At 37.6% G+C, this 24,592-nt stretch overlaps 2 protein-coding genes across 2 annotated transcripts; both read right to left on the reverse strand.

Annotated features, from left to right (window-relative positions):
• Nucleotides 1-1,449: 1,449 nt before the first annotated feature.
• rbm15 (RNA binding motif protein 15) lies at nucleotides 1,450-8,949 on the reverse strand. The gene has a single exon (XM_067394976.1). It carries the CDS (start codon nucleotides 8,665-8,667, stop codon nucleotides 6,106-6,108), a length of 2,562 nt encoding a protein of 853 aa, XP_067251077.1. The 5' UTR covers nucleotides 8,668-8,949; the 3' UTR covers nucleotides 1,450-6,105.
• Nucleotides 8,950-12,848: 3,899 nt separating this feature from the next.
• Nucleotides 12,849-18,979, reverse strand: alx3 (ALX homeobox 3). The gene is made up of 4 exons (XM_067393790.1): nucleotides 18,652-18,979; nucleotides 15,059-15,330; nucleotides 14,347-14,472; nucleotides 12,849-13,506 (listed from the first exon to the last, which is right to left on the reverse strand). The coding sequence occupies exons 1-4, from the start codon at nucleotides 18,977-18,979 to the stop codon at nucleotides 13,144-13,146; spliced, it is 1,089 nt and encodes a 362-aa protein (XP_067249891.1). The 3' UTR covers nucleotides 12,849-13,143.
• Between the last annotated feature and the right edge of the window lie 5,613 nt (nucleotides 18,980-24,592).

Here is a 24,592-nt window from a genome sequence, read left to right on the forward strand (position 1 = left end):
GGGTTCATCACTCAGCAGATATTCGGATCTGTTCACCTGGAACTGATTCAGATCAGGACATCGGTAAAAAAAAAAAAAAAACAGCATATATTCTTATAGAGTGAAAGTTGGTGTTAAAATTAAGGTATAACAACGGATGGTCACCTTTGACATCAACATTGTACTGTTGCAAAACAGATATCTGGCTTTGAAGATCATCAACCATCAGAAGTAAAATGTGCAAACTGAATACAGTCAGAATTTGCTCTTTAAAAAGTTCATTCTGAACTATTATACCTGTACTAATCATCCTAGAGGAGTAATGATTAGTACAGGTATAATAGTTCAGAATTAACTTTTTAAAAGAGTAAATTCTTCAGTTTGCACATTTAACTTGAGTTTCCATCAAAAACTAAAGAGTAGTAAAATCATTCTTAGTAAGCTCAGAGGGTAGAAAGCCTCTTGTGAGGACTGAAATAGCTTATAGTCATCATGTGGTGGCTTAAGCAGAGAACTAAGCTACAACCAAGAACAATGAGCTAATGTTTTGGACTGTCAGACTTAATATGGTCTTTTCATTACTTGGGAAAGTGGGAAGTGAACAGTGCCTGGACTACACAAAGAGATTATGCAAATGAGGCCAGAGGAGGGTCTTGAGTGTTACCATGGAGACCTACAGTTACCAAGTTACCAGGCCCATTCCATAGCATCAGAAGACAGGCAAGTCAGTCAGAACTGTGGTGAAGACACAAGAGAAAACGTAAGAGACCACAGTTGAGCGCCATGGACTGAGAGAACTCATCATTTCATCACTGCCATGGTATTCGCTCAATGTGTAACTAAAAACTGGACTAGTAAAAATGTTATAGAGATGAATTATATGAATACATTTAGGTGTATTTGTTAATGCAAGTGGATTTAATGTTAGCCAGTGCCCAAATCTTTTTGCAAAGAGCAGATTTTGGTCAACAGATGTGTTCTGCACAGATCTGGACTCATAATAAAAGCTGTGTCTCATTTCAAAGGCTGCGCCCTCCGGAGGTCACCTTTGTGGGTCACATATGTAATTGAGGGAAGTTTCATTTCAGAAAAGTAATCATAAAATTGAAGTTTATTCCTTGTGAGGTGTACATTATTGTCATTTCTTTTTTTCTTTGTACTCTAATAGTTACTTTTCTGAAATGAGGCAGCCTCAATGACCTATGCAGCCAACAAATGTGACCTCTGGAGGGCACAGCCTTCAAAATGAGACAGCAATAGAGGTGAAATTTGAAATAAAACACCAGTATTTCTTTAAAAGTACAGTAAAATTTAAAGATTGACAATTTTAATAACCGAGTAATTATATATATATATATATATATATATATATATATATATATATATATATATATATATATATATATATATATATATATATATATATAATGTAATATTTCAGCTTGTAAATTCCAAAAATATATGCTATGTTACAATGGAAATTAACTTATAGGGTAATTAATCATAGGCAGAAATATGTTTATACAGAAAATTCCTGTTTGTCTTTATGTTTATAAAGTGACCTTCATATGAATACCAGTATTAATGTCACTGTAAAGGGTAAAATTATGACAGGCCTATGGGGGAAAAAATATGTAAAACCGTATGCAATCAAATCATTTTTCCGATACCCATCATAATTTAAAGATATATTTAAAGATATTTAACTTAATCTTCCACAATAAGCCCCTGGTTATTTTCAAGTCAGTTAGGTTTACTGCATAACTAATGTAATCACTATCTTCTACATTTCTTTCTATCTTTAAGACAAAGTGTTACAATCAGGAGGAAACCATGAGAGCCAAATATTGACATCATTGAAGCTAAATTATTTACCTAGAGCTCTAAGAATGCATCAATTACACTACTTTCAACACACCATGTTATGTTACAATGGAAATTAACATTAGAACTTACAAGGTAATTAATTGTTAGAATTATAAGGCAAATTAAATGGCTCAACAGGCTAATAGTAAATGTATTGAAGCTTTAACTGGAATGAAAAGCTCTATAAAAGGTTAGAACAAAATGTGGCATTATGTTCATTTTTATATTTAAATTGTAATGTGGTTGTTTTAGATCTAATAAAAGCTGTCTTCAATTTTTCATAATCCAAATGAAATTGAAAGAGCACCGATGAACTTATTTTAAAGGTTTGTTTGTTTATTTTTTTATTTTCTAAATTGATTTAAAATTATTAGTGTTAAATAATTTGGGTTATGGTCATTCTAGGAATACCACCAACAACTATTTTTGCATGTGTGAATAATAAGTAGGTTATTTATCTACATTTTAAAAATACAACTCATTTATTATTCACAAATTAAAGTGATAGTTCACCCAGAAATGAAAAAATTGTCATCATTTACTCACCATCATGTAGTTTCAAACCTGTATGAGTTTGTTTCTTCTGTTGAACACAAAATAAGATATTCTGAACAATGTCGGTCTATAGTATTTTTTTCCCTACTATGGAAATCAATGGGTGCCGTCAACTGTCTAGATACCAACATTGTTCAAAATATCTTTTTATGTTCAACAGAAGAAAGTAAGTCATACAGGTTTGGAACAACTTGAGGATGAGTCAATTTTGGGTGAACTATCACTTTAAAGCAATAGTTCACCCAAAAAAAATGAAAATTCTATCATTTACTCACCCTCACATTATTCCAAACCTGCATGACTGACTTTCTTCTGTGGAACACAAAAGATATTTTGAAGAATATTTTAACCATTTTTGCCCATACAGTTAAAGTCAATAGGGTCCAAAACAACAGTTTGTTACAAAGAAAGAAAGTCATTCAGGTTTGGAAGTACATGAAAGTGAGTACATTTTCAGGTGAACTAGTGCTTTAACACGAACATCCTTATTGCCAGTTTATTTGTGTACGTTCACAAGCCTTTGACCTCCTAGCAAAAACATAACATATATATTTCTATATTTTTCTTTGGTTTTTTGAGAAGAAATAAATTAAGGTTTTGGATAATACAAAGATGTCAGTTACAGTCAATTGTAACGTTCTAATTTATTTTTTAACTGACACTTACCTGTACCAGGTAGACTCTGAGTCTAAAGACCTGGTATGAAGCAAATGCCCCCTACTCACCACCCACACCAGAGGACTGGATCCTCGCTTCAGAGGCCCGAATGAGCTGCTGGTGAAGTGATGCAGCTGAACAGATGTCTTACTAAGAAAAGGGAAGGAGGTGCCGTTCATTCTCTTCCTCCTGATGAAGCTCCTCGCAAGCAAACTCCATGTTAACTTTGGGTGGAGTTCACAAGGGCAGCTTGTTTTCTTTCAGGGGTTCTTCACAACGGAGGGTCAATTAACCACGTACCGATCATCTGGATGCATTTTAAAATCTCTTTCGGAAAATAAACGTTTAAGGAAACAAAGCTATCGAAACTCGATTCGAGTCGCACACAATTTCGAAGGCTAAAATCGCTTTTGGCTTTTCTAAATCCTCTTCCTTCACTGATTTTCACAAAATCATATCAGGCGAAATCAAAGGATGGGATAAACAAATGCCTGCTCCTCTGAATTGGAAATCACTGATATGAGGTTCATTCGGGGGGCCTCTATCGTGCAGGAAGTCGTGCTGGCAAAACATAGTGAGGCCGGCCAGGTTACAGCAAGCCTGGATACTTCCAGCTGAGGGCCACATACGGGGAGCAGCCGCCACGCCCGTGAGAATCGAAAGGTGCTGAAACAGATATTTCAGTTTAGATGAAGGTCTGCGCAAACATCATCTCTCCACTCATTCTCAACGCTCAGCAGAACGGCCCCTTTCTCCCTGATCTGTTTGAGGGTTGTGGGGCAGCAGCACCCTCAGGTTACTTAGCATGTGGGGCAACTCCATGGACACAAGGGTGGAAAACACAGATCAACAACAACATCGAGCCTCAAAAGAGCTCTCTCGCCCTTCGCTCTCACTGCCATGACTGATCCCGGGCCGAACACAAAGGAGGAGAATTTCTCTTTCCTGAGCAGAAACAAGCATTTGAGCAACAATTCCTCCCGAAACACAACCGAAAAAAGCAGCGCAGGCGTTCTTCAATTGACTTCCAAGGAATAAACATTTCTCCCTCAAATGAAACAATTTATTGATAGCGTGTTATAATCAAATGAGGGGCCAGTGCACTTTTTGTGTGTGTACAAACAGCCACGTCAAGAGCTGTGCAAGGAGTGAGTGACGCTTCCTCTTTCTCCCCAATCAAGAAATTAGGTAAACACAGCACAAATCAAGAGTGTCATTATTTCCGTTTAAATATGGGAACTGTAAGCACAAAAAAAAAACAAAAAAAAAAAAACAATTACACAAGCAGGTAGATGCTCTCAGTGAGAGTACACTAACACTAAATGGAAAGCTCTTGCCCCTGTGCATCCAAAGGGCTCCTGAATCATTTCAAACAATTATTTCTGCTTCCAGCCATGTGAAGTCCACTTGTGGAATGGTCCATTTGCTGTCCTGTCCTGTGTGGCCGGGACTGAACGTACAAGTATGTCCATTTAATCGTGTACACAAAGAGCTGTTATATCATGAAATCACCAATCGATCAACTTTTAAAACACAATTTAGTGTGAAGAATAGAAAAGTCATACATGAAAAGATGTTAGTTATGCATCAGATCAGTACACTGCAATTAGCTAAACAGACTAAGAACACAAATTTCTACTTCTTCAGGATTTCAGAGAAAAGTATAGACTGTCATTTTAAAACCATTTGAACAATGCAAACACCTAAGAACCACAAGTGTGTAATATTTCAAACATAAATGGCTGTTAAACAATAAACATACTTAAATGTACGTCTATATTGTCAACTAAAGGTATGTCAATGAAATAAAACATAGGACCAAATTATTAGGGCATCAAGTCTCTTGTTTTTGTACAAATATGTGGGCTTGATTTCTTTAAATTCTCAGTGCTATCCACATGGCATATTTAGCAAATTATAGGTGACAATGACAAACTTTTACATTATAGGCCACATGCACTTATAACATTGATGATTTGAAATGTCTGCTTTTGTATCTTTTTGTCTTCATCTTTATAAAGAGACCTTTATAAGAATACCAGTATTAACAATTTCACTTTAAAGAGGATATAACTGGAAAATTATGACAGTCCTATGGGGAAAATAAAATTAAAATCACATTATGCAATCAAATTAATTATCGGACACCCATCATAATTTAACACAATCTCACTTTGAAACCGGAATCAAACTTCATTCAAAACCTTTCAAATGTAAGCCAAAAACATAAAAAAACAGTATGTGTGAAATACCTTTTTCTTCTTTAAACACAAAATTTGATGCTTGACATTATGCTTTGGTCTAAGGAGGGCTTAGAATTACCTACTTTTATAATCAAAATATGTTCACAAATTATTTTTAATGTGATAAGGGGTGTTAAAACGCAAGGCTGTTTCAATCAATATAACACTGATGACATTTTTGGCTACATCTTTGTATATTAAACCTCTGCAACAGCTTACAGTAGAACACTTGCATTAACATGCAGTTCACTGAGCAAAATATTCTGCCGGTTTTAGTTGCCTACAACACTATATACCTATTTTACACTCCCCTTTACTGAATGATTGTTCAAAGCATCAAGACACACAAACCAGGTTCCCATTAAATCAGATCAATTGATAACCATGAACATGAACGAACACAGAAATGGTTTTGTACAGGGATAACTGTCTGGAATCTGACTGAAATACATGTTGATGGGAAGTATTGTAACTAGACAGTGTTTAATGACCAATAGCAAATTAAATTTCTATTCTAATATGCCCAATATCATTCATTCTTTTACGCAGGGTACAACTTATCACAAACTAGACATCTGAATAAATTGCAATGGAAAACAAATATATTGCTATAGAGCTAAACTTTGCTATACGAATGGGCCTTTTTCTCTCTCTTTTTTTTTTTTTTTTCTTTTGTACATGTTTGGCAGAGCAGGTAATAACTTTTGCCCTTTACTCTAGTACCACTTCTGCTTTAGAGAGCATGCAATTAAGAGACATTTAAAGAAGCTTGCATTTAACAATACTTTAGTGTGTAATATGATTGTTAGGATGCTCCTCGCACAATGATCATGACCAGGAAGTCCTCTTCCGTTTTGGCAAGAGCTTTCGCAGAAGAATCTAAGAACTGCTGAGAGAAATCACAAGGTGGAAATGCGTGCAGGACCCCCGTGTTGTCCTTATCTCTACTGCCCCCGACGGGTAAACTGATGACCCCGGCGGCCTGCTTTTGCTTCAGGTACGAAACCAAGTTGCGCAGGGGCCTCTGCGTCGATGCTGCTGGGTCCGAAGACGAAGTCTCCTCTGTGCTGCCTGGAACTGCCAGTAGAACCGCATACCCACCCGGGCCTGCGACTTTGATGCGGCGAGACACTTCGTCGATCTTGGGCTGGTCGAGGCGAAGGCGTTGCGTGATGCGCAGCTGAGTGACTTTGCCGCCCGCGCTGCCGTCGATAAGGAGACTGGTGGCGACGTTCAGGTCCCCCTCCAGGAGATGCATGCTGGCTGGGAAGTTACTGTTCTTAAGGAGCAGCATGCCATTCCAGGCCATGCTAAGCTTGCCCCCTGCATCCTGCTTTGAAGCCTGGCTGCTTTTGGAGCTGTTCTCGGATCTGTCCCTCTTGGAGGCGCCTTTGGCTGAATCACCTGCTTTGCGCTTTCTTTCCGCTGGACTTGCGCCGACACCGGATTCTGATAGGCTGCTGCCTTTCATGCGCTTCTCACCAGGGGCTCGGTCCAGGCTGCTGCGGCTCTCTCGTGCAGGGGACACCCGGTCCGCTCTCGCTGGCCGCTCTGAGTCGCTGAATCGCCCGTCTCGGCTGCTCCCACCCGGGCTGCCTTCAAGGGACGGCGGTCTGCGACGTCGGGCCGCCCACTCGCTGCTGCTGTCAGGCGAACACTCCAGATGTCTCCCATCCTCCATGAGCCGTCGTTTGCGTGCAGCGTCCCTGCCCGGTAGCTCCCGCTCCAACGACCACGCCTCTCGCCGTCGTTCACGCTCCAAATGTTCAAGGGGCTCAAATGCAGGAGTTCGTACACGTTCGCGAATAGCAGGGGCAGGCCATTCAGCCCCGGCATACAGTTCTCGTTCTCTGAAGTGCAGTGGTGGGGGAGTCCGTTCTCTGACCCTGATGGCCTCGGGGGTGGCACGATGGACAAAAGACTCAGCCACAATTTCATAGTGTTGCAAAGGGAGGGGCTGCAAGAACTGCTGCTGGTAGCGGTGCTCTGTGTCAGCGAAGTCCACCCTGAGCCTCCTGTCGGGACCGCCGAGAGGAAATCCACGCATGTGTGTGCAGGCTGCCTGAGCGGCATCCAGGCTTTCATACTGAATATAAGCCCAGGTGTCCCCTTTTCTGTAGTCTATAGTCCTAATAGTGCCAAAGCGGTCAAATTCCCTGGCTAAAGCAGTCAGAGGCACCCAAGGTCCAAGACCGCCCACCCAGAGGCGTGTGGTGGGGGTGGCTTTGCCATAGCCAATTTTTATGGGGTTTCGGCCCACTACTTTCCCAGACATGCTAATTTTTGCTCTATGGGCCATGTCCAAGTTCTCAAATTTAAGAAAGCCATAGGTGCTGCTCTGGCCCCGAGAGGGTCTTTTTATGTCCACCTCAGTGATGGTCCCAAATCGTTCAAAAGCCCTCCTCAAATCATTTTCAGTCACAGTAATATCCAAATTACCCAGAAATAGTGTGCGGTTGGCTCTCTGGTCGTCCTCTGGAGAGATAAAGTCCTCCTCGCGGAAAGGAGCGGCTCGCTCTGCGATGTACGCGGGCCGCGCCCTCGCTTCATAAAAGGCAAATTCTCTTTCTCTTTCAAGCTCTCTGGGTAAGGGAGGGGGTGGGGGAGGAGGAAGCCGACCCAGCGCTAGCTGCTGTAACCGGTAGTCTCTGTAACCCAGACCGGTTGGAGAGAGCGGCCTCTGGGTATGCAAATGTCTATGGCCTGCTACGACAGAGAAATGGTCCTTATCTACCGGAGACCGGCTTCTCCGCCTATTCAAGTAGACAGCCTCAATTTTCAAAGGACGGTCATACAGCACTAGCCGGCCTCGCGCGTGCTTTGCCGCCCTGGCATCATCCGGTCTCCTAAAGTTGACGAATGCAATCCTCTCGTCGTTGACTCGGCTAATTTTAACACTCACATCACCAAATTTTTTGAATTCGTGGAAAAGGCCGTCCTCGATTTCCTCGTCGCTCAGCTGGGAGCCGAGCTCGCTGATTTTCAAAGTTTTGTACTCACTTTCGTTGGTGGGAAGTGGGGCGCGCGATTCTCCACGCGAGTTGGTGCGCGCGGCCGCCTCTAAGGACAAGCTCGACGCATGATTTTTACCGCTCGAGCTTGCAACGGGGCTGGTGTAACCGTGGTTATTTCCAGTCCGACTGGAGATATGTCCGTCAAAATCCCTTCCATCTCTTTTGTCTCCGATCAGCCCCCGTCGTGCAGAACCTCCTTCGCTTTTAGAAGAACTATTGCCGTTGTTGCTCCCTCCGCCAGAAATCGAGATAACCCCCATTTTCTTACTGGTCGGGTGGCTTCCTCCCCTGTCTCGTATATCATCCAAGGCCCTTGAACGCTTTTTCACCGGCGACCGCTCTTTCCCTTTCATGGTAGATATCCACTGGCTTTGCGCGTCTAACAAAACACTTTTTCTAACAGTTATGCTACTGCTATGTCGACGAATTTACACGAGAAATTGTATAATTTGTTCAGTGTCCCTGCGGCAAAACAACCGCATACGCCATCTTGTCAAGACTAAAGCATGTCCCGCCCGCCGACTTTGATTGGTTTGAATCTCTGAGAAACGTCAACGCCATTGGTTGTTTTGCCTGTCAATCTAGACCGCCCGTACAGCGCCCAGTCTCGGTGTACACCATTTTAGCTTCAAACGTCAAATATTTACCATAGCCACTTTATAAACAAGAGAGGTTACATTTAACTTATCTTCCTTGAGGTCATGCACTTAAAATAGTATATCTGCTATTGCACCGAATTCATAATATTTTAATAAACACGATGAATCAATCAATCTGGTAGGGGGAAAAATGAAATTCTTTGAATTTAAAAAAAGTGTTTAACGTTTAGTTGATGCTAAAGACCGGGAGTTTCGTTTTACATTTCATTTGAATCACAAATGTAACCTTTATACATTGTGAGCGGTCAAATAAATAAAACTTTAAAAAATATTGTAGTTCACTTTATGTCCAACAGATGGTGATGTTTGCCTGTTCCACTGTGGTGAACGGTAGGGTCACGTTAGTGTAAACGTGAAGAACAGCTTTTTAACCATGTCGGTTCAGTATTAGATTTAGCATACTCAGCGCGGTTCGCCGTTATAAAAATGAATAATATTTAAGTAATAAATAATTTTAGAAGGGGTGGAATATTTTTGTCTCCCAAATAACCAAAGGCGAATGCTAATTTAAAATGTTATAGAAAAGGGCACAGTCAAAAACAAGCATGCAATTCAAAAAGATATCTGCCAAAGGAAAAAAACTGCTTTCTGGCTACAAATAATTTGTCAATTACAAATAAGAGGTGTGAAAACTATGCTTGAGTAAAAGTACTGACACCTTACATCGAAAATGACTCCATTACAAGTTAAAAGGGACCAATTCCAATATGACTTAAAGTAGCTATCTGATTTTAACAGTACTTAAGTATTTTAATCATGTTGAATGTAGGCTCAGAGATGCATAGTCCTCAACACCTGAGAGACATGTCAGTGAAAATAAAGAAACAATTGATTTGTAAGATGAGAAATGTAAGTTTATTTTCTAAAATTAAAATAAAATTGAACAGCTCAATATTGCAATAAATCAAGGTCGACACAACAACCTTTTAAACGTCTACAAACTCTCAAGTCTCAATTAAGCCCAGGTGCACAAAAAGGCCATAAGTAAACCAATATCCATCAAACCGGTCTTGTCATATAGCGGATAAATAAAATAATGTTAAGTAAAATTAAATAGTCAAAGTCTACAGTATGTGCTGGTTTGAGCTTCATCACCAGCTGCAGTCATTTCCTCATCTAATAAACCAAACACCTGCGATCAGAAACTACCTGCTAATGCACTCACATTCAAGTAAAGTAGCCTTGCTGACAAGTTTTGGGGGAGTAAAGGCAAAATGCACAAGATATAGTACCTTCAATGCACTTAGATGGCGATATCGCTTCTTTAAATCAGAATCAAACTGCTGCAGAAAAAGTTAGCTGCCATGAAAAATGTAATTTGTAATTGCATTATTAATCACAAATGTAGTGGAGTAAAAAGTACATTTACTTGCTCAAAAATGTAGTCAAGTAGAGAGTAAAAGTTGCCAATATCTTTGATGCTCAGTACAACTGCAAAGTAGCCAAAAAGATACTTAAGTACAGTGAATAATTACATTTACAGGATTAAATACACAAAAATGCACAAGCCAACACATTATTTTTATAGTGGATTTAGCAGGCAAGTCAGCTGCCAAGCTGTCATTCAAACTGCTGCAGGCCTAGTCATTAACAGGTCCTCTCAAAAGTTTTGGAGATTTCATGGTTTACCATATTAATCATAAATATGTAGATTAAGTGTACTTTTATCTTGTGTGCCTGTCCTGTCACAGCCTACAACAGTTAGCTCACTACACTCTCTCTGTGTATTTTTTTCATCCCGCCATTGTGTTTCATTGTAGTTCATTTAGTAACGCTTCTCTTGTATTCCTGATTTCTTTATCACATCCTTTAATCTTTAATCAGTTTGCATGTGTAGCTGGAGCTGTCTCCACTTTCTTGAAAGATCAGGCTGGAATTCGAAGCTGTGGGTGTGGAGAGAGTTTCTGTCAGCCTCCCTTTCTATCCTCTATTGGAACCACATGTCAGCTCTCTCCAAAACACGGCACGGTCCGCTAAACTGGCACTTAATGTGATCCAGCGTTTCTGTCATCCTCAATGCACAAAGCAAGAAGCAGCAGGAAATGCTTGCCCCAAAGCGACTGTTGATCTGTTCCCATTTTGAGAATTAGGAAAATGAGAGAAGCTTTGAAAATCCTGTCACTGCAGCTTTTTTCATCTCGAACAATTTCTTCTTATGTGCCATCTAAATTAAGTGAATCACCCTGAAAGAGTGGCTGGCAGGATTGGCGTGCAGTCATTAAACCCAGATGGAGCTGAATAACCCACACCAGTCCCATTGCTTGGTCACAGAACTGCCCTCCTCAAGGCTGTTTGGCACTTGTATCAACAGAACACTTTAACTTCAGCTATTTCTCACTGGATCAGGATTACAAAAACACATCAAACATGATCAACTGTATACTCTATGAGGGACATAGTTTTAGTTAAAAGTCAATGTCAGAGAAATTTAATGTGCAAAAATAAAAAAAAAAACAGGCAGAATTTGAATTTGGCTAGTTTGATTATATACTGAGGCCCATGTGCATTTTATTTCATGTTCAAATATATATATATATATTTTTTATCCAATACATCCACCACAGATCCAGCTTCAGGAACTTGGAGTCTGCACTGCAAAGTTATATTCTGATTGTTGTCCAAAACCTTTGAATTAAACAGTAGCATAACATGTAAGTTGACTCATAATTCATTAGGCTTTGTGGTTGTGCTCTGCTGTCAGACCCCAGACCAACTATTGATGGGTATGACAGAGAAAAACCTTGGAATCCATCATCAGTTCAGGAGTGAAGGGCTTATGGTTACTTAGTTGGTTTTGTATTAGCAGGGCTGTCACATGCTGCTGATGTATCGAGTGACATTTGACAGCCTTTACAGCCAGCCAGCAAAACACACATTTAAAATTTCACATTAGATGGCCATGTCTTCTCTCAAATACAAAACGTTTCACCTTACATGAAAGTGGTTTTCTAGCCTTAAGGAATTGGCACACAAACTTGCATTAGAATTTTATGAGATCGGGCCTGTTCAATCTGCTATGTTACTAAAACCGCACAATCACTGTCAGAAAAAGGTACGGTGCTTGTCACTGGAGCAGTACCCATAAGGTACAAAAGTGAAAAGGTACTAATATACTTTTAAAGTACTAATATGTATCTTTAATGCACTAATATGCACTTTTAAAGTACTAATGTGTACCTTTAAGGTACTGATATGTACCATTTAGGGGGGGTAAGTAAGGTACAAAGATACCTTTTCACTTTTGTAAAAGGTAGAGTGTTCCAGATATATTTTAGGATTAGAATTAAGGATGCATGAATATTACAATTTGGGTAGATACCAAAATTCTGTAGATAAAAATAACACTATACAAATAATTTTTAATGAATTTGGGTAACTCTTTAATGCTCAATATGAAATTCTGATGTTTGATAACAAATTATGGAGTGTTTTTAAAGATTAAGTGAGCGTTAGATGATGGCTAAGGTAATCTAAATGTAAAAATTGGAGAAATGAGCAAGCAAGATATTAAATATAGACCAAAATTAAAAATAAAATCTCTAATATCATCGATAACCAATATGATACATATCACACATCCCTAATTAGAATAAGCAATCAGCAACACAGAATGCAACCTATATGCAGAGATGCTTAATTCCTGCCATGGTTTGAAAAGAAGCACATATTTTTTGGTGTTTTTAGTGGTGACATATTTGAATGCACAAAGTTGGGAAATGTAAAATCATTTATTCACTGGGGCTAATGGGGCTAAAACACTGCATACACTGAAACTACGAGATTAACATTAACATACTTAAATAAACATGTTGCACATCCTCTTTGGTAATTAACATTACAGCATTTTTACAATTTTTTTTTTTAGTATCCCAGAAAGAATTTTATATTAAGGCAGTTGTGTGCAAAGCCCATTATGGCTCATTAGGTTTCAAAAAAATCACACAAACAAATGAGATGCTTCCATAGCGAAAGAGATCGATACAAAGTGTCCGGTTCTTTGCAGTGAAAACACCTGGAAGCCTGCAAAAAAGAAATGTGTACATTGAGCGTTTAAAAATAGTGTCTTTCAGTTGTGTGTTTCTGAGTAACACCAACATGCCGGTATGTGCAGGCATGCTAAATGTTTGTTGGCTCAGTGATGTCATTGCAATCGCAATTGCAGCTGCACGGTCATGTCGGCCAGGATAACAGGCTCCCGGGGTCTTTGGTTTTCATGCGCAGGGCCACCAGGCCTGAGGGCTTGTATTCGGACTCTGGTCCGGGCTCAAAGGAATGGGCCCCCAGGCTTCCTGGGAAGCCATGGAGTGAGTATATCCCGTTGATGCTAGGGTGGTGGGTTGGGTGGTGATGATGATGATGATGAGGATGGCCTGCAGATGCAGACATACCCATAAGCCCCGGTAGGTTGCTGTGAGGATGGGGATAAGGGGTCATACAGGATGACGCCATGTTTTCCGTGCCCAGAACACAACCACTGGCCGCTCCGCCCGCGCCTCCCGTTCCCGCACTGCTTGGCCATAGGTTATTTTGCATCTATGTAGATAGTAGACATTAAAATAAAAACACAAAAAAGAAATTAGTGAATTATTCTAATATGTCTTAGAATTAAAGATAATTATAGAATATTGTCTGAAAAAATTAAAGAATAAAAATGCATAAATAAAGTATTTGAGAATCTTTTTTCCTTTTACATTATTTTTGCATTACAGTAACTGATATATAATTCATGTTGCTATATGCTATATATGCTATATACCATGTGACCAGATTGATGTCATTGCATCAGATAATATAATCAGATAATATGTGTGTACAGACGACAACATTGTCAAAACAATCCCCGTTCACTCTGATCCACGAAAACAATTTTTATATATATATATATATATATATATATATATATATATATATATATATATATATTTGTATTATGCATGCCAGGCCAGTAGTTAGCAATGTCACTTTATAAAGAAACACTCTGTACCTTTAGACTGAATACGAAAATACGACATCGCGTTTTCAAAAATTAATTACAACATTTTTGTAGTTTACACGGAGACAATAATTGTATCATTTTGAAAAAAAGTTCGCGTTTTCAGGCCCCCAAAAGCCACTGTCATGTAAATGAATGGCTAAAAAGGCCTTAAAAGTTTTCTTAGATTTTTTAGTTGGAAATGGTGTCGTGTAAATGGCCCCTAAAACTAAATTCAATCCCTGTGTGTTTGACAACAAATGTAATTCGTTACAATGTTCTCTATCCCCAGCCAAACCATGCAAAGCAACTCCCCAGTGTGTGTCGAAATACTAGAAAAAAAAATGTATTCTTGTCTTACGCTTTCTGTGTCTTCTGTGTTTGCATATTCGTGTGTGTACCTGGTATGTGTCGGAGCGAGGGAGAAGGGAGATATCGTATGTAGCAGCAAAGTGGTTTCGCACCTCTTGCATCTTCCCGTAGCGCTCTCTTTTTCTCCATTTGGCCCGTCTGTTTTGGAACCACACCTGCGGAAAGAACACATTTAATAAGTTGAAGTATTGATTGATATAAATATAGGCCCTATCAGAATTAAACACCTCTGTCTCAAGTAAAATGTATCAATCTTTTCTTAAATCATCAATTCTTTTTCAACAGATTATTTTATTAAATCATATGATCAATTATACAGTTCAAAAGCTTACTTAAGAAATTAATACTTTTGGTTCAGCAAGGCTACATTAATCAAACGTGACAGTACAATGTTACAAAAATTCAAATAAATGCTGTTCTTTCGAACTTTCTTTTCATCAAATAACTGTTCAACAAACAACTGTTTTCAGTGTTAATAATAAGAATAAGAAGAAATGCTTTTTAAGCACCAAATCAGCATATGAGAATGACTTCTGAAGGATCATGTGACTGAAAATTCTGCTTTGACACCACACGAATAAAATAAAATGTTATATTATATTGATTGTTGTTTTAAATTGTAATAATCTGTGAAAGCATTACTGTTTATAATAGCCTTGGTGAGCAAACACGTTAAAAAAAATCTCAGACCCCAAATTTTTGACCAACAGATAGTGTCGCAGGAGGTGGAGTCGAACACACCTGCACTCTTGCCTCTGTGAGCTCCGTCCTCAGTGCCAGCTGTTCCCTTGCATACACATCTGGGTAATGTGTCTTCTGAAAGACCTTCTCCAGCTCCTCCAGTTGAAAGGTGCTGAAAGTTGTCCGGTTTCGCCGCTTCTTGTTCTTGCCAGAAAGATCGATGGAGTCAGCAATGGAGTCTCCAGCCAGCTCATTGGACGGCTCTTTGAGTTTTCCACAGCACTCTGAGTTTAGTGTAGGATAGCCAAGGGGTTTGGGTAGGGTCTTCTCTCCTGAAGACCAAGAAAGAACCACTGAGATTTTGCTAGATCAGTGACCATTTAGTCTCTAATAAATAATGTAAATACTGTGCGTTGGCTAATTAAACATTTTCTGAGTACGTACAGTGCTTTTCCTGTCAACTCAGCTGCTGTTAATGACTATTTATTTTATATTTTTTTATGTAGAGCCTGAATATTTCCTCATGTGAGCTAGAAAATTAACCAAAAAAGCATGTCAAATATGTGGGTTTTAATTAAACAGCAAACAGATTTATAATGCAGTATTTATCTTTAAAAAAAATCCAAATTAGGTTTTCATATGATTATATTCCCTATATAAATTTAGCTAAAACACATACACATGTTGATATGTGATAAATTAATAGCAATCACTGTATATATTACTGTAAACTGCTGTACATCAACAGTGCTTATGCAATGTACTTCCTGACTGGATTGAAATAATGGTGTGCAACAGGCACATAAAATCAAAAATATATCTGCTTCTTATTTTAAATAGTACATCATTAAACCAACCTTGTATAGAGAAACATTGTCTCCTTCAAATATTCTGTCTGTTTTTGAGTATTCCACATACTTTAAAAAGGATAATAAAACACACTGTCAGAGCTTACTGTTTTGATTAAGCTTGAAACTTGATATTGAATGGTTTGAGTTTAGAATGAATGTTGCAATGTTTGCTAGCTTAGAAGTTTGCTTGAATAACACAATAAAAAAGCATGTCATTACTAAATCCATAGCTAATATGATGCGACAGGTTAAAAGGTTGTAAGAAGTCGAAGAATTTTGACAACAACAACAAAAAAGATCCGTTAAAATCACTAAAATAATAAATATCATTCAAACAGGATGTGTTTGCTTTTCTCAAGAGAATATTAAGGATGGGAAGTGCTGTTTAAAAGGAATAAACCATAGAGCTTTAGCTTAAGGAGGCTGTTTTCCTTCATGACTACTTCTATTCAAAATATAGAGAAAAATTGTAATGCAATATTTGTATTCCTCATTTTCATTGAATGCCATTTTGTATTTGTAGCTGGATTCATGTTTTCAGATATCTTTGTGTAGTTTCTCAAAGTTGCCTGAACAAAGGCATAGAATGGAGAGGTAATGTTTAAAGCGTGATCATAGGTCAATTAAACGACAAACTTATGTCTCTTAGAAATGTAGGTTAATGAATAAAATACATACAGGAGTAAAAATCTTGTTTGTGAGGCATAATAAAAATAATTATTATATTAAAAGCATTTAATGGACATTCATATAGCTAATCTCATAATAGCCTATTGTTTGATAATGATCAATGAATTGATGCTGTTTGGTTTCCATCTAAATTAGAGTGAAATTATCAAATAGATGTTTCTCTAGATATTAAAAACATCTGCTTGGGTCATAAAATGTCCTCAGGCAGTTTGTTTTACAGCTCAATGTGTCTCTTTGCTCAATGATTACAAGTAGCAGAAATGAATTATGGTTCTTCCTAATTTAATTTTCACCAAAACAGAAGAAGCCATTTATAGAGCTGCATAAATTTAAAGAGCATTATATTTGATCTCTTGAAATAGTTCAGGGCGGGAAACTCAGTTTTAAGAACAGTTATATACTACTGAGATTTATCTTAGTGTCATGTAGAGAAAGAATTTAGAACTTTTTTATCCATAAATGAATTATTTACAAAAGTGCAATAGTGCATCAAAATAGACCCAAAACCCCGGCCATATGGCAGAAACAGCCCTGCATTTTTTCTGTTCCTTATACTGTAAGCCAACAGTAAGGAGAGTCTGTCTTTGAAATGTTGTATTGACCTCTCATTATAACAGTGTTCCCTTCTGACCAATCAAATCCAGGCTATATTTGTTAGACACACCCCCATAAGGTATAAGGTTTCCAATTAAAAGGCTAAAAAAAGACCATATACTGGCTGAACAAGTCTTGTGATCTTAAATCAAATAAGTTATTTCAGAAATAGAAACTTGCTTGTTGACGTAAAATGGTAAAAATCAACAATATCGTTTATAAATGAAACGAATTTAGAATCCTCAAGCAGTTCTGCTATTCCATAAAGGAAAATTAATGTTGAATATGTGACAAAAGTAAAGCATTTAAAAGCAAATTGTGTTTTGAATGCTGTAATCTGAAGAAATATTGTTTCTGAGCATTAGGCCTTCACATCGCAATATTTTAGGTCTGCTAAAATTGGGACTTGCGGTTGAAATAAATCGTTCCAGTCCGGTATAAGGGAAGAAAATGTTATATCGCTTCGAAGGTTATTCAACCTCCTGTTTAAATAATTATCAATGATCCTAGAACTATATAATTGCTTGATTTTTATCATAGGCCTAATATGGAAAACTCTGAGGACGAAACGCGCTATGAGAAGGCCTGAAATAAAAAAAAAATTGTAAAATACATCGCTAAAAACAACAAGAACAAAATCTTATTTAGGGTCAATCTTTTTTTTTCTTCAAGATCAAAATATAAAAATATTAAATATAGTCGAGTAGCTCGGTTCGGCAATTTGCGATCATCTCTACAACCTGAAAATGAAGGTAGTTAAAATATTTTTAAAGCCTAACAGAACTTTTTTAAGTAGCAAAAGTACAGCCTGAATAAAATATAAATGTATACCTTGTTTGTTATTTAGAAAACCATATATGAACCATCAACGAACATCAACTTTTTTTCATACGGCCAAAAGGGTTTTTAGTGCTTCTTTGTTGAACCTAAAGTGTTGAAGAAATGCTATTTTTATTAAAGTGTAGTGTCCTATATATGCTTATTTTTAAGATGTTGGTATTTTTCTTAATACCTTAATTAATGTTACGTATTTACTGTTCTGTTATTGAGATCTGTAGCCTATATTTTTATTAGAAAAGTTAGATTATTGTATATTTAGAACTAATAGCTAATAATAATGACATTAATAATGACATTTAGCCGACCATTTCCAAAATGCTTAACAAGTTGGATTCCAGATCGAACGAAATAGGCCTACAGACCGACCGAAAAGAATAATGAAATTAATTATTAAAATATGCCTAATCTATCTCTAATCACAGACAAAAACCATCTTAATTGATCTGATATCATTTTAAGGGAATGTTATAGTTTATTTACATTTCCAATTGCCATAAACGTTTAAGAAAAGTATGTGTCAATTAAAGAAAACATTAGGCTAATGGTTTGTCACATTGTCGTTTTGAGATGGAGTTTTTGAAAAGTTTTCTAAACTTGAATTGACCGTTATTATTATTATAACGTTTGGAGGGGTTTTTCCTGCTGACAATTGTGCAAATCAAAACTACAATCACTTACCATCGGATTTAGTTTCATAAAATGAAGAGTTCTTCTCATTGATCGAAGAAGGTTTTTGATCCTGATTCATATTCTCCAAATACTTGGTATGCTTTCCAGGCGAGGCGCGGGGATTTGTTGTGCTGACGCCGTGCGTAAAGTCCGCGGAGCCGCCGTCAGCGTAGCGTCCCATAAAAAACTCATGTCGATGCGCTAAAGGAAGATGCGGAGACTTTTGAAGGTCGTCACACGGAAAGAAAGAGCCGGAATTATGCTCCAAACCCGGTGAATTCTCCGGCGTGATCCTGTTTGGAGGCGAGGAGAAAGACAAACAACTCTCAGTCTCCATCACCTCGTCCCGAGCACAAGAGCGCAAATAATGGACTAGGATGCTATTAACAGGGGACAAGCTAGTGTATGAGCGAGCGAGATGGGGATTTTTTTCCACCTCTCCATTTCAAGTGGGTGGGATTTAGAGGATCAGAAACAAAGACCCGTGAACTGGGAGGGAAAGAGTGAGACGACGGTCTGATTCAATACGCCCAGAAATCAATCACGTGCGGCTCCTGTCATTTAACCATTTACTACCTCTTAAAATGTTCTCTTAATAAAACAAAATTGTTATGAGAGATAGGGCAATGTGATTAAATCGAGTCAGTCACAATAAAATAACATTAAATCACCCAAGTAGCCTCAATTGATGGGTTTTGATCAAGGAACATTTTACGCGTGACGCTGCCGGTCGCTGTCAGAGCTCAATCCCACCAGAGATCAACCCAACTGGCTATAAAATGCCCTGAATAAATGTGATTATGATTTATCCGATCTACATAAAGGATCAATGACAAAATTAGGATATTTTCATTTACGGATCTATGACCACACAAATCATATAAGCTGCTGAAATGCCATATTAGCTACAGGCTATGGACAAAATAGGCCTATAATTCAGAAATTAGGCCTAATCTGCGTTGAAGAAGCATCGTATTTTATTATCGAGACATGAACGAGGTTAGAAGAAATCATTGTGATTGGATTTACAGAATGAAACAACCTTGTGAAACAATTGCACGGCCTAAAACAACAGTAAAAATAGACTGCCGCTGATTTAGATATTATGTAGAATTTCAGACCGGAAAAAGATGCTTTGGCTACTATTGATATTTACTCCCATTAATACTACTCGAAATTAATACTGTATAGCCTATATAACAATTATACATATATATATATATATATATATATATATATATATATATATATATATATATATATATATATATATATATATATATATATATATAAATTTTACATTATGATATTTTACGTTACAATGAGGTTTTCTAGCATACTTACTATACAAAACCCAAAAACTTTTTTTTTTTTTTTTTTTTTTTTTGTTATAGAAAGCAGCACATGAATTTATAGTAAACAGCGGGAGATGTTGACACCGGCGGATTAAACATTTTAAACTAGCAAGATAATAGAAATAAGATTATTTATTAGTGCATCATTAATACACATTAATAAAATTATCAAAACGCTGATACAGTTGCATCTTTATTAAGCATTACAGAAAATGTACAATCTTCTTTGGGAATCAACGTGATCAACTCACCTGTTACTTCTTTCCACTTCTATCATCGCAAAAGCACCGAACTTCAACTTTATTCCTAGATACAGAAATAATAGGCCTAAAGTAAATTAATCTATTAGGAGAATTTCACTTAGTTCTTGCTTTTTTGTAGAGGTAAGGTTTGCTGAGGTATAGGGTTATTAAAACGAATCGCCAACGAAGTCTAAGTCATGCTGCATCCATTATTTTTTTATAAAATAAAAAAAGTTAAAGTATTTTAATAACAATTTTGTCCTTTTAGATTTTAAGTGACTTTTTGTTAAACTCAAAAGCTTGAGGACTAATACTGCAAACTGCATAGGCTACTGTCCACCAAATTAATCCAAGCTAATAATAATAATAAAACAAAAGTACAAAAAAAAAAAAAAAACAGTTCAGTTTGGATATCCAGAGATCGAAGAAATTCAAAACGGTTGATATTGACGTGGCAGCTCAAATCTCTGCAATAGATCTCTAAACACAGAGCACTTAAAGGGCTTGTACTGCACTCCAGGATGTCCAACAGTTTTTTAGATATCTATAAGGCCGCATGGAGCCAATCTGACGGACAAGTGTGTAAACATCCAGTCCATTTGCTTCAGTCAGCCCACATAAGAACCGTTTCATTCGATGATGAATTCACCAACCTAGCAGTCTTTGGGAATACGGAAGAGATCATATCACTTCCTCTGACAAGTTGTTTTGTTGCACAGCAAACTGCACAGTCTTTTGAAAACTTAAATTAGCCTAAATACTGACTCACTTTTACGACACTGAAGTCACTGAGGTCTTATTCAAAACTAAACGTGCCCACATCTCATATTCTGTTATTTTGTTGTATAAACTTCTATCTAAAAGTCTTTCAATTGAAAGTTCGTTATTGCGGTTTGTGTATAAAAAGGGACCTAGCATATATGCTAATTTGTAATGGGCAGAGAGAGTAGGCCTAGGCTAAATTATGTTTGTTACAAATGAGGAGAACAGGGGGGGAAATGAATCTGCGGAAAGCCTTGAGCAAACAGCCCACATTTAGCCGAGCACAGACGAGATTAAGATGAAAAAGAGAGAGTAAAAACGCCGTCTTCCATTACAGTGATCCTAAAAGGCATCAGAAGGAGCCCCGTTAATTACCGAGCAGAAGTTAATCAAAAGGACATGACCGGCATGCCGCTCGTGGTTGCTGTGGCATGTTTTTAACCCAATTAATGAAGAACATGACTTAGATTATGTTGTGGGAGCTCTGGAAAAATGGGCGAAAACTGGAGACCCTTTGAGTAGGATCATCGCATGCTGTCTATGAAATAATACAGCAACATGTAGCCTACAGTGAGCATTAATAGGCTATATACACAAGTGATATACAGTTGAAAGTGCTAACAGATGCATTCTAAAAACAATACATTCACTAAGAGAATGTGTGCGTAATGAAATAAATGACCATAGCCTATATTGAGGAGACTGGAGCAGGTTGTCACAACAGCTACATCTTATTTGGACTCAAAACTCCAATTGCAGAAGTTTTTTTTTTGTTGTTGTTTTGTTTTGTTTGTTAGTTTCAAACAGTTAAAATATTTTAAAATTAGAATAATTTTGTGAATTTTACTCTCCAGACTTATTACAATAGTGTCATTTTTATAAAATGGGTAAACAAGTAAACACAAATGACCTGACCTGGCATAAATTCAGACTGGGTCAAAAAAAAAAGAAAATGTATATATCATATTATATATCACATTTGTCACATTTTCTTATAACATCTAATATATAGTAAAGGTCCTCAATGGGGGTGACAATATGCTCCGTGGTTGTGGCATGTTGTCAAAAAAAGGTCTTTTTTTCATTTAGCCTATGTTTTCTTTCCCCTAGCAATAATAGTGTAAATGTTCAATATCTTTTTGAAGCCCAGACTTTAAGGCTTGTGCCTAGAATTTTGACTTTCAAAAATAAACCTAACCTAAGAAATATTCACTGGAGTAAAAAAGTGTGATAACTAGCCCAACTGTCCAGTATACTTCAATATGTCTTTGTTAACGCGAATGCATTGCACCCTGAACACTTCTCTTGAGTTTGATCCAGTAGCCTTATGCAGCCAAGTTTTGTGATTCTGGCACAGGGTTAAATGGCTGAAATCTAGAGAACATTTCACTCTAGCCTGAGGTGATGGCGTGTTCTTGAAATCAAAAACCCAGTAGAGAAAATGTACTCCAGAAGACATGTTTGGAGAAATATCAGCTCTAAGTTGGCTGGATGGCCTCAGGAACCAGTGCTCTTAACTTTGGTGTTGACAGAGTTGGCGTGTGCACAACCACAGCCATATCATTTGCATCTGCAGGATAGCTGATGCTCTCCTCTACTTCAATGGCTTGCTGTTATCATTAAAATATGACAAAGAGAATAAAAAATGTATGCCCCCCTTTTCTCGATCAAACACATCAGCGGCCATTTTAGAGCACAGAAAAATATGTTCAGAATATAAGACATGTAGTTCTTGCATACAAATGAGTCTCCTTCTAAACTGAATATGATTTGAGTGTCCAATAAAGTGAACGGGCTGAATCCTGGAAAAATTAGGTTCACAGCATTCGTCCTTTATTAAAAGACCATGATAACCTAAACTCCAGGTAGTTTGCAGGTTTCTTCCCATGTTGTAAATCTCCAGCGGTTCTTTGGATTTCTGGTAAGTCATCAAACGACTGACCCTCACTCCTCTGCTTGCTGTGGCTTTGTGGCCACTCTTGTTTCCTGAACCTGGGGCAGCTGAACCTGTCCCTGGCATGACCCCATGCAGGAAATCAGTCCAGTCTGTGGCCCACGGTCTCTCTTTTCCCCTTTCTCCCTTTCTCTCTTTCAGAACAGAGAGTTGGATGTGACCATTCTGAGACCTTCAGTTCACACAAAGCTGCACACAATGCTGGACCTACAGTACTAGGCCTATTCGTTTCTCTTATCTGTTATGAGAAAAAAAAATAAAATAATAGTTTTTCAGTGTTACTGCACTCCATGAACCATATCTGATATTCAGAATTGACAGACAGATGCAAGTCATTCAACACTGAAAAGTATCAATATAAAAAATGTGATTATTTTACCCCACATTTGTGTATGCTCTGTAATTTTAATATTAATAGAGTATAATGTTGTTAGCTTAACAACATGCTACACTCTAAAAAAAAAAAAAAAGCTGGGTTAAAAACAACCAAAGTTGGGTTGAAAATGGACAAACCCAGCAATTGGGTTAAACGTTTGCCCAACCTGCTGGGTAGTTTTATTTAAAACAACTACTTGTTTAAAAAATTATTTTTGCGTAAAATTAACCCAAAGTATGTTGGAAATGAACAATAAGTTTAATGAATAATAATTAAACAATAAACATTTATTACATTTCTTATTATTAATGTTCACTTTTTGATTATTGCCTCTAGTAATTATGAGTCTGATTTTTAATTTCCTACCTATTTTGGGTTCATTTTAAGCCAGCCATATAGTAACTTTTAAACAATAGTTGGGTTAAATAAAACTGCCCAGGACATTGAGCAAACATTTAACTCAACCACTTGGTCAAAACAACCCCATCACTGGATTGCTTGGGTTGTTTTTAATCCAGCATTTTTTAGAGTGTAACATCACTGAAAGTAGAGAGACAGACAGACAGACAGACTCTAAAAATGCTGGGTTAAAAACAACCCAAGTTGGGTTAAAAACACTGTCAGAAAAAAAGGTATGCCACTCTCACTGGAGCAGTACCCTAAGGTACAAAAGTGATACCTTTTGTATACATGTATACATCTTTGTACCTTACTTACCCCTAATTAGCACCTTAAAGGTACACATTAGTACTTTAAAAGTGCATATAAGTACCTTTTCCCTTTTGTACCTTAGGGTACTGCCCCAGTGACAAGCGGCATACCTTTTTTTCTTACAGTGTATGGACACACACAGCGATTGGGTTGTTTTGACCCAGCAGTTGGGTTAAATGTTGGACCAATCTGCTGGGTAGTTTTATTTAAAGCTGCAGTCCGCGATTTTTCCTCTTTGTCGCCATCTCTTGTTTGAAATCTGCAATTGCAGTCATATGCGGAACAGTTATCTGTACATGCGTTGTGCACAGCTCGTCAGCGCGGATTAATCTAATGTTTGCTGTCAGTCACCGCACCGGTGTGGATACTGAACTTCAGAATCACAGATTCTACGTCTTGAAAGTATGACCAATATAAGAAATTTCACTGGAAAACATAATTTATCAAGTAAGTAACATTTCTGCCACTTTTGTTCTGACCAACTGAGGAAAAAAGCATTAGGCCAACAATAAATCGCGCTGCCAATGGTGATTAAATCTAATGATCGCTT

Source organism: Chanodichthys erythropterus, chromosome 9 (genome assembly GCF_024489055.1).
Source record: "Chanodichthys erythropterus isolate Z2021 chromosome 9, ASM2448905v1, whole genome shotgun sequence".
NCBI lineage: Eukaryota > Metazoa > Chordata > Actinopteri > Cypriniformes > Xenocyprididae > Chanodichthys > Chanodichthys erythropterus.

Excerpts from the sequence above, each read along its gene's own strand:
- rbm15 (XM_067394976.1), bottom strand. The coding sequence starts at position 8,667 with ATGAAAGGGAAAGAGCGGTCGCCGGTGAAAAAGCGTTCAAGGGCCTTG.
- alx3 (XM_067393790.1), bottom strand. The coding sequence starts at position 18,979 with ATGGAGACTGAGAGTTGTTTGTCTTTCTCCTCGCCTCCAAACAGGATC. Across the intron at positions 15,331-18,651 it reads TTATGAAACTAAATCCGATG|GAGAGAAGACCCTACCCAAA; the intron begins GTAAGTGATTGT and ends CTTGGTCTTCAG. Across the intron at positions 13,507-14,346 it reads CTCGCTCCGACACATACCAG|ATGCAAAATAACCTATGGCC; the intron begins GTACACACACGA and ends CTATCTACATAG.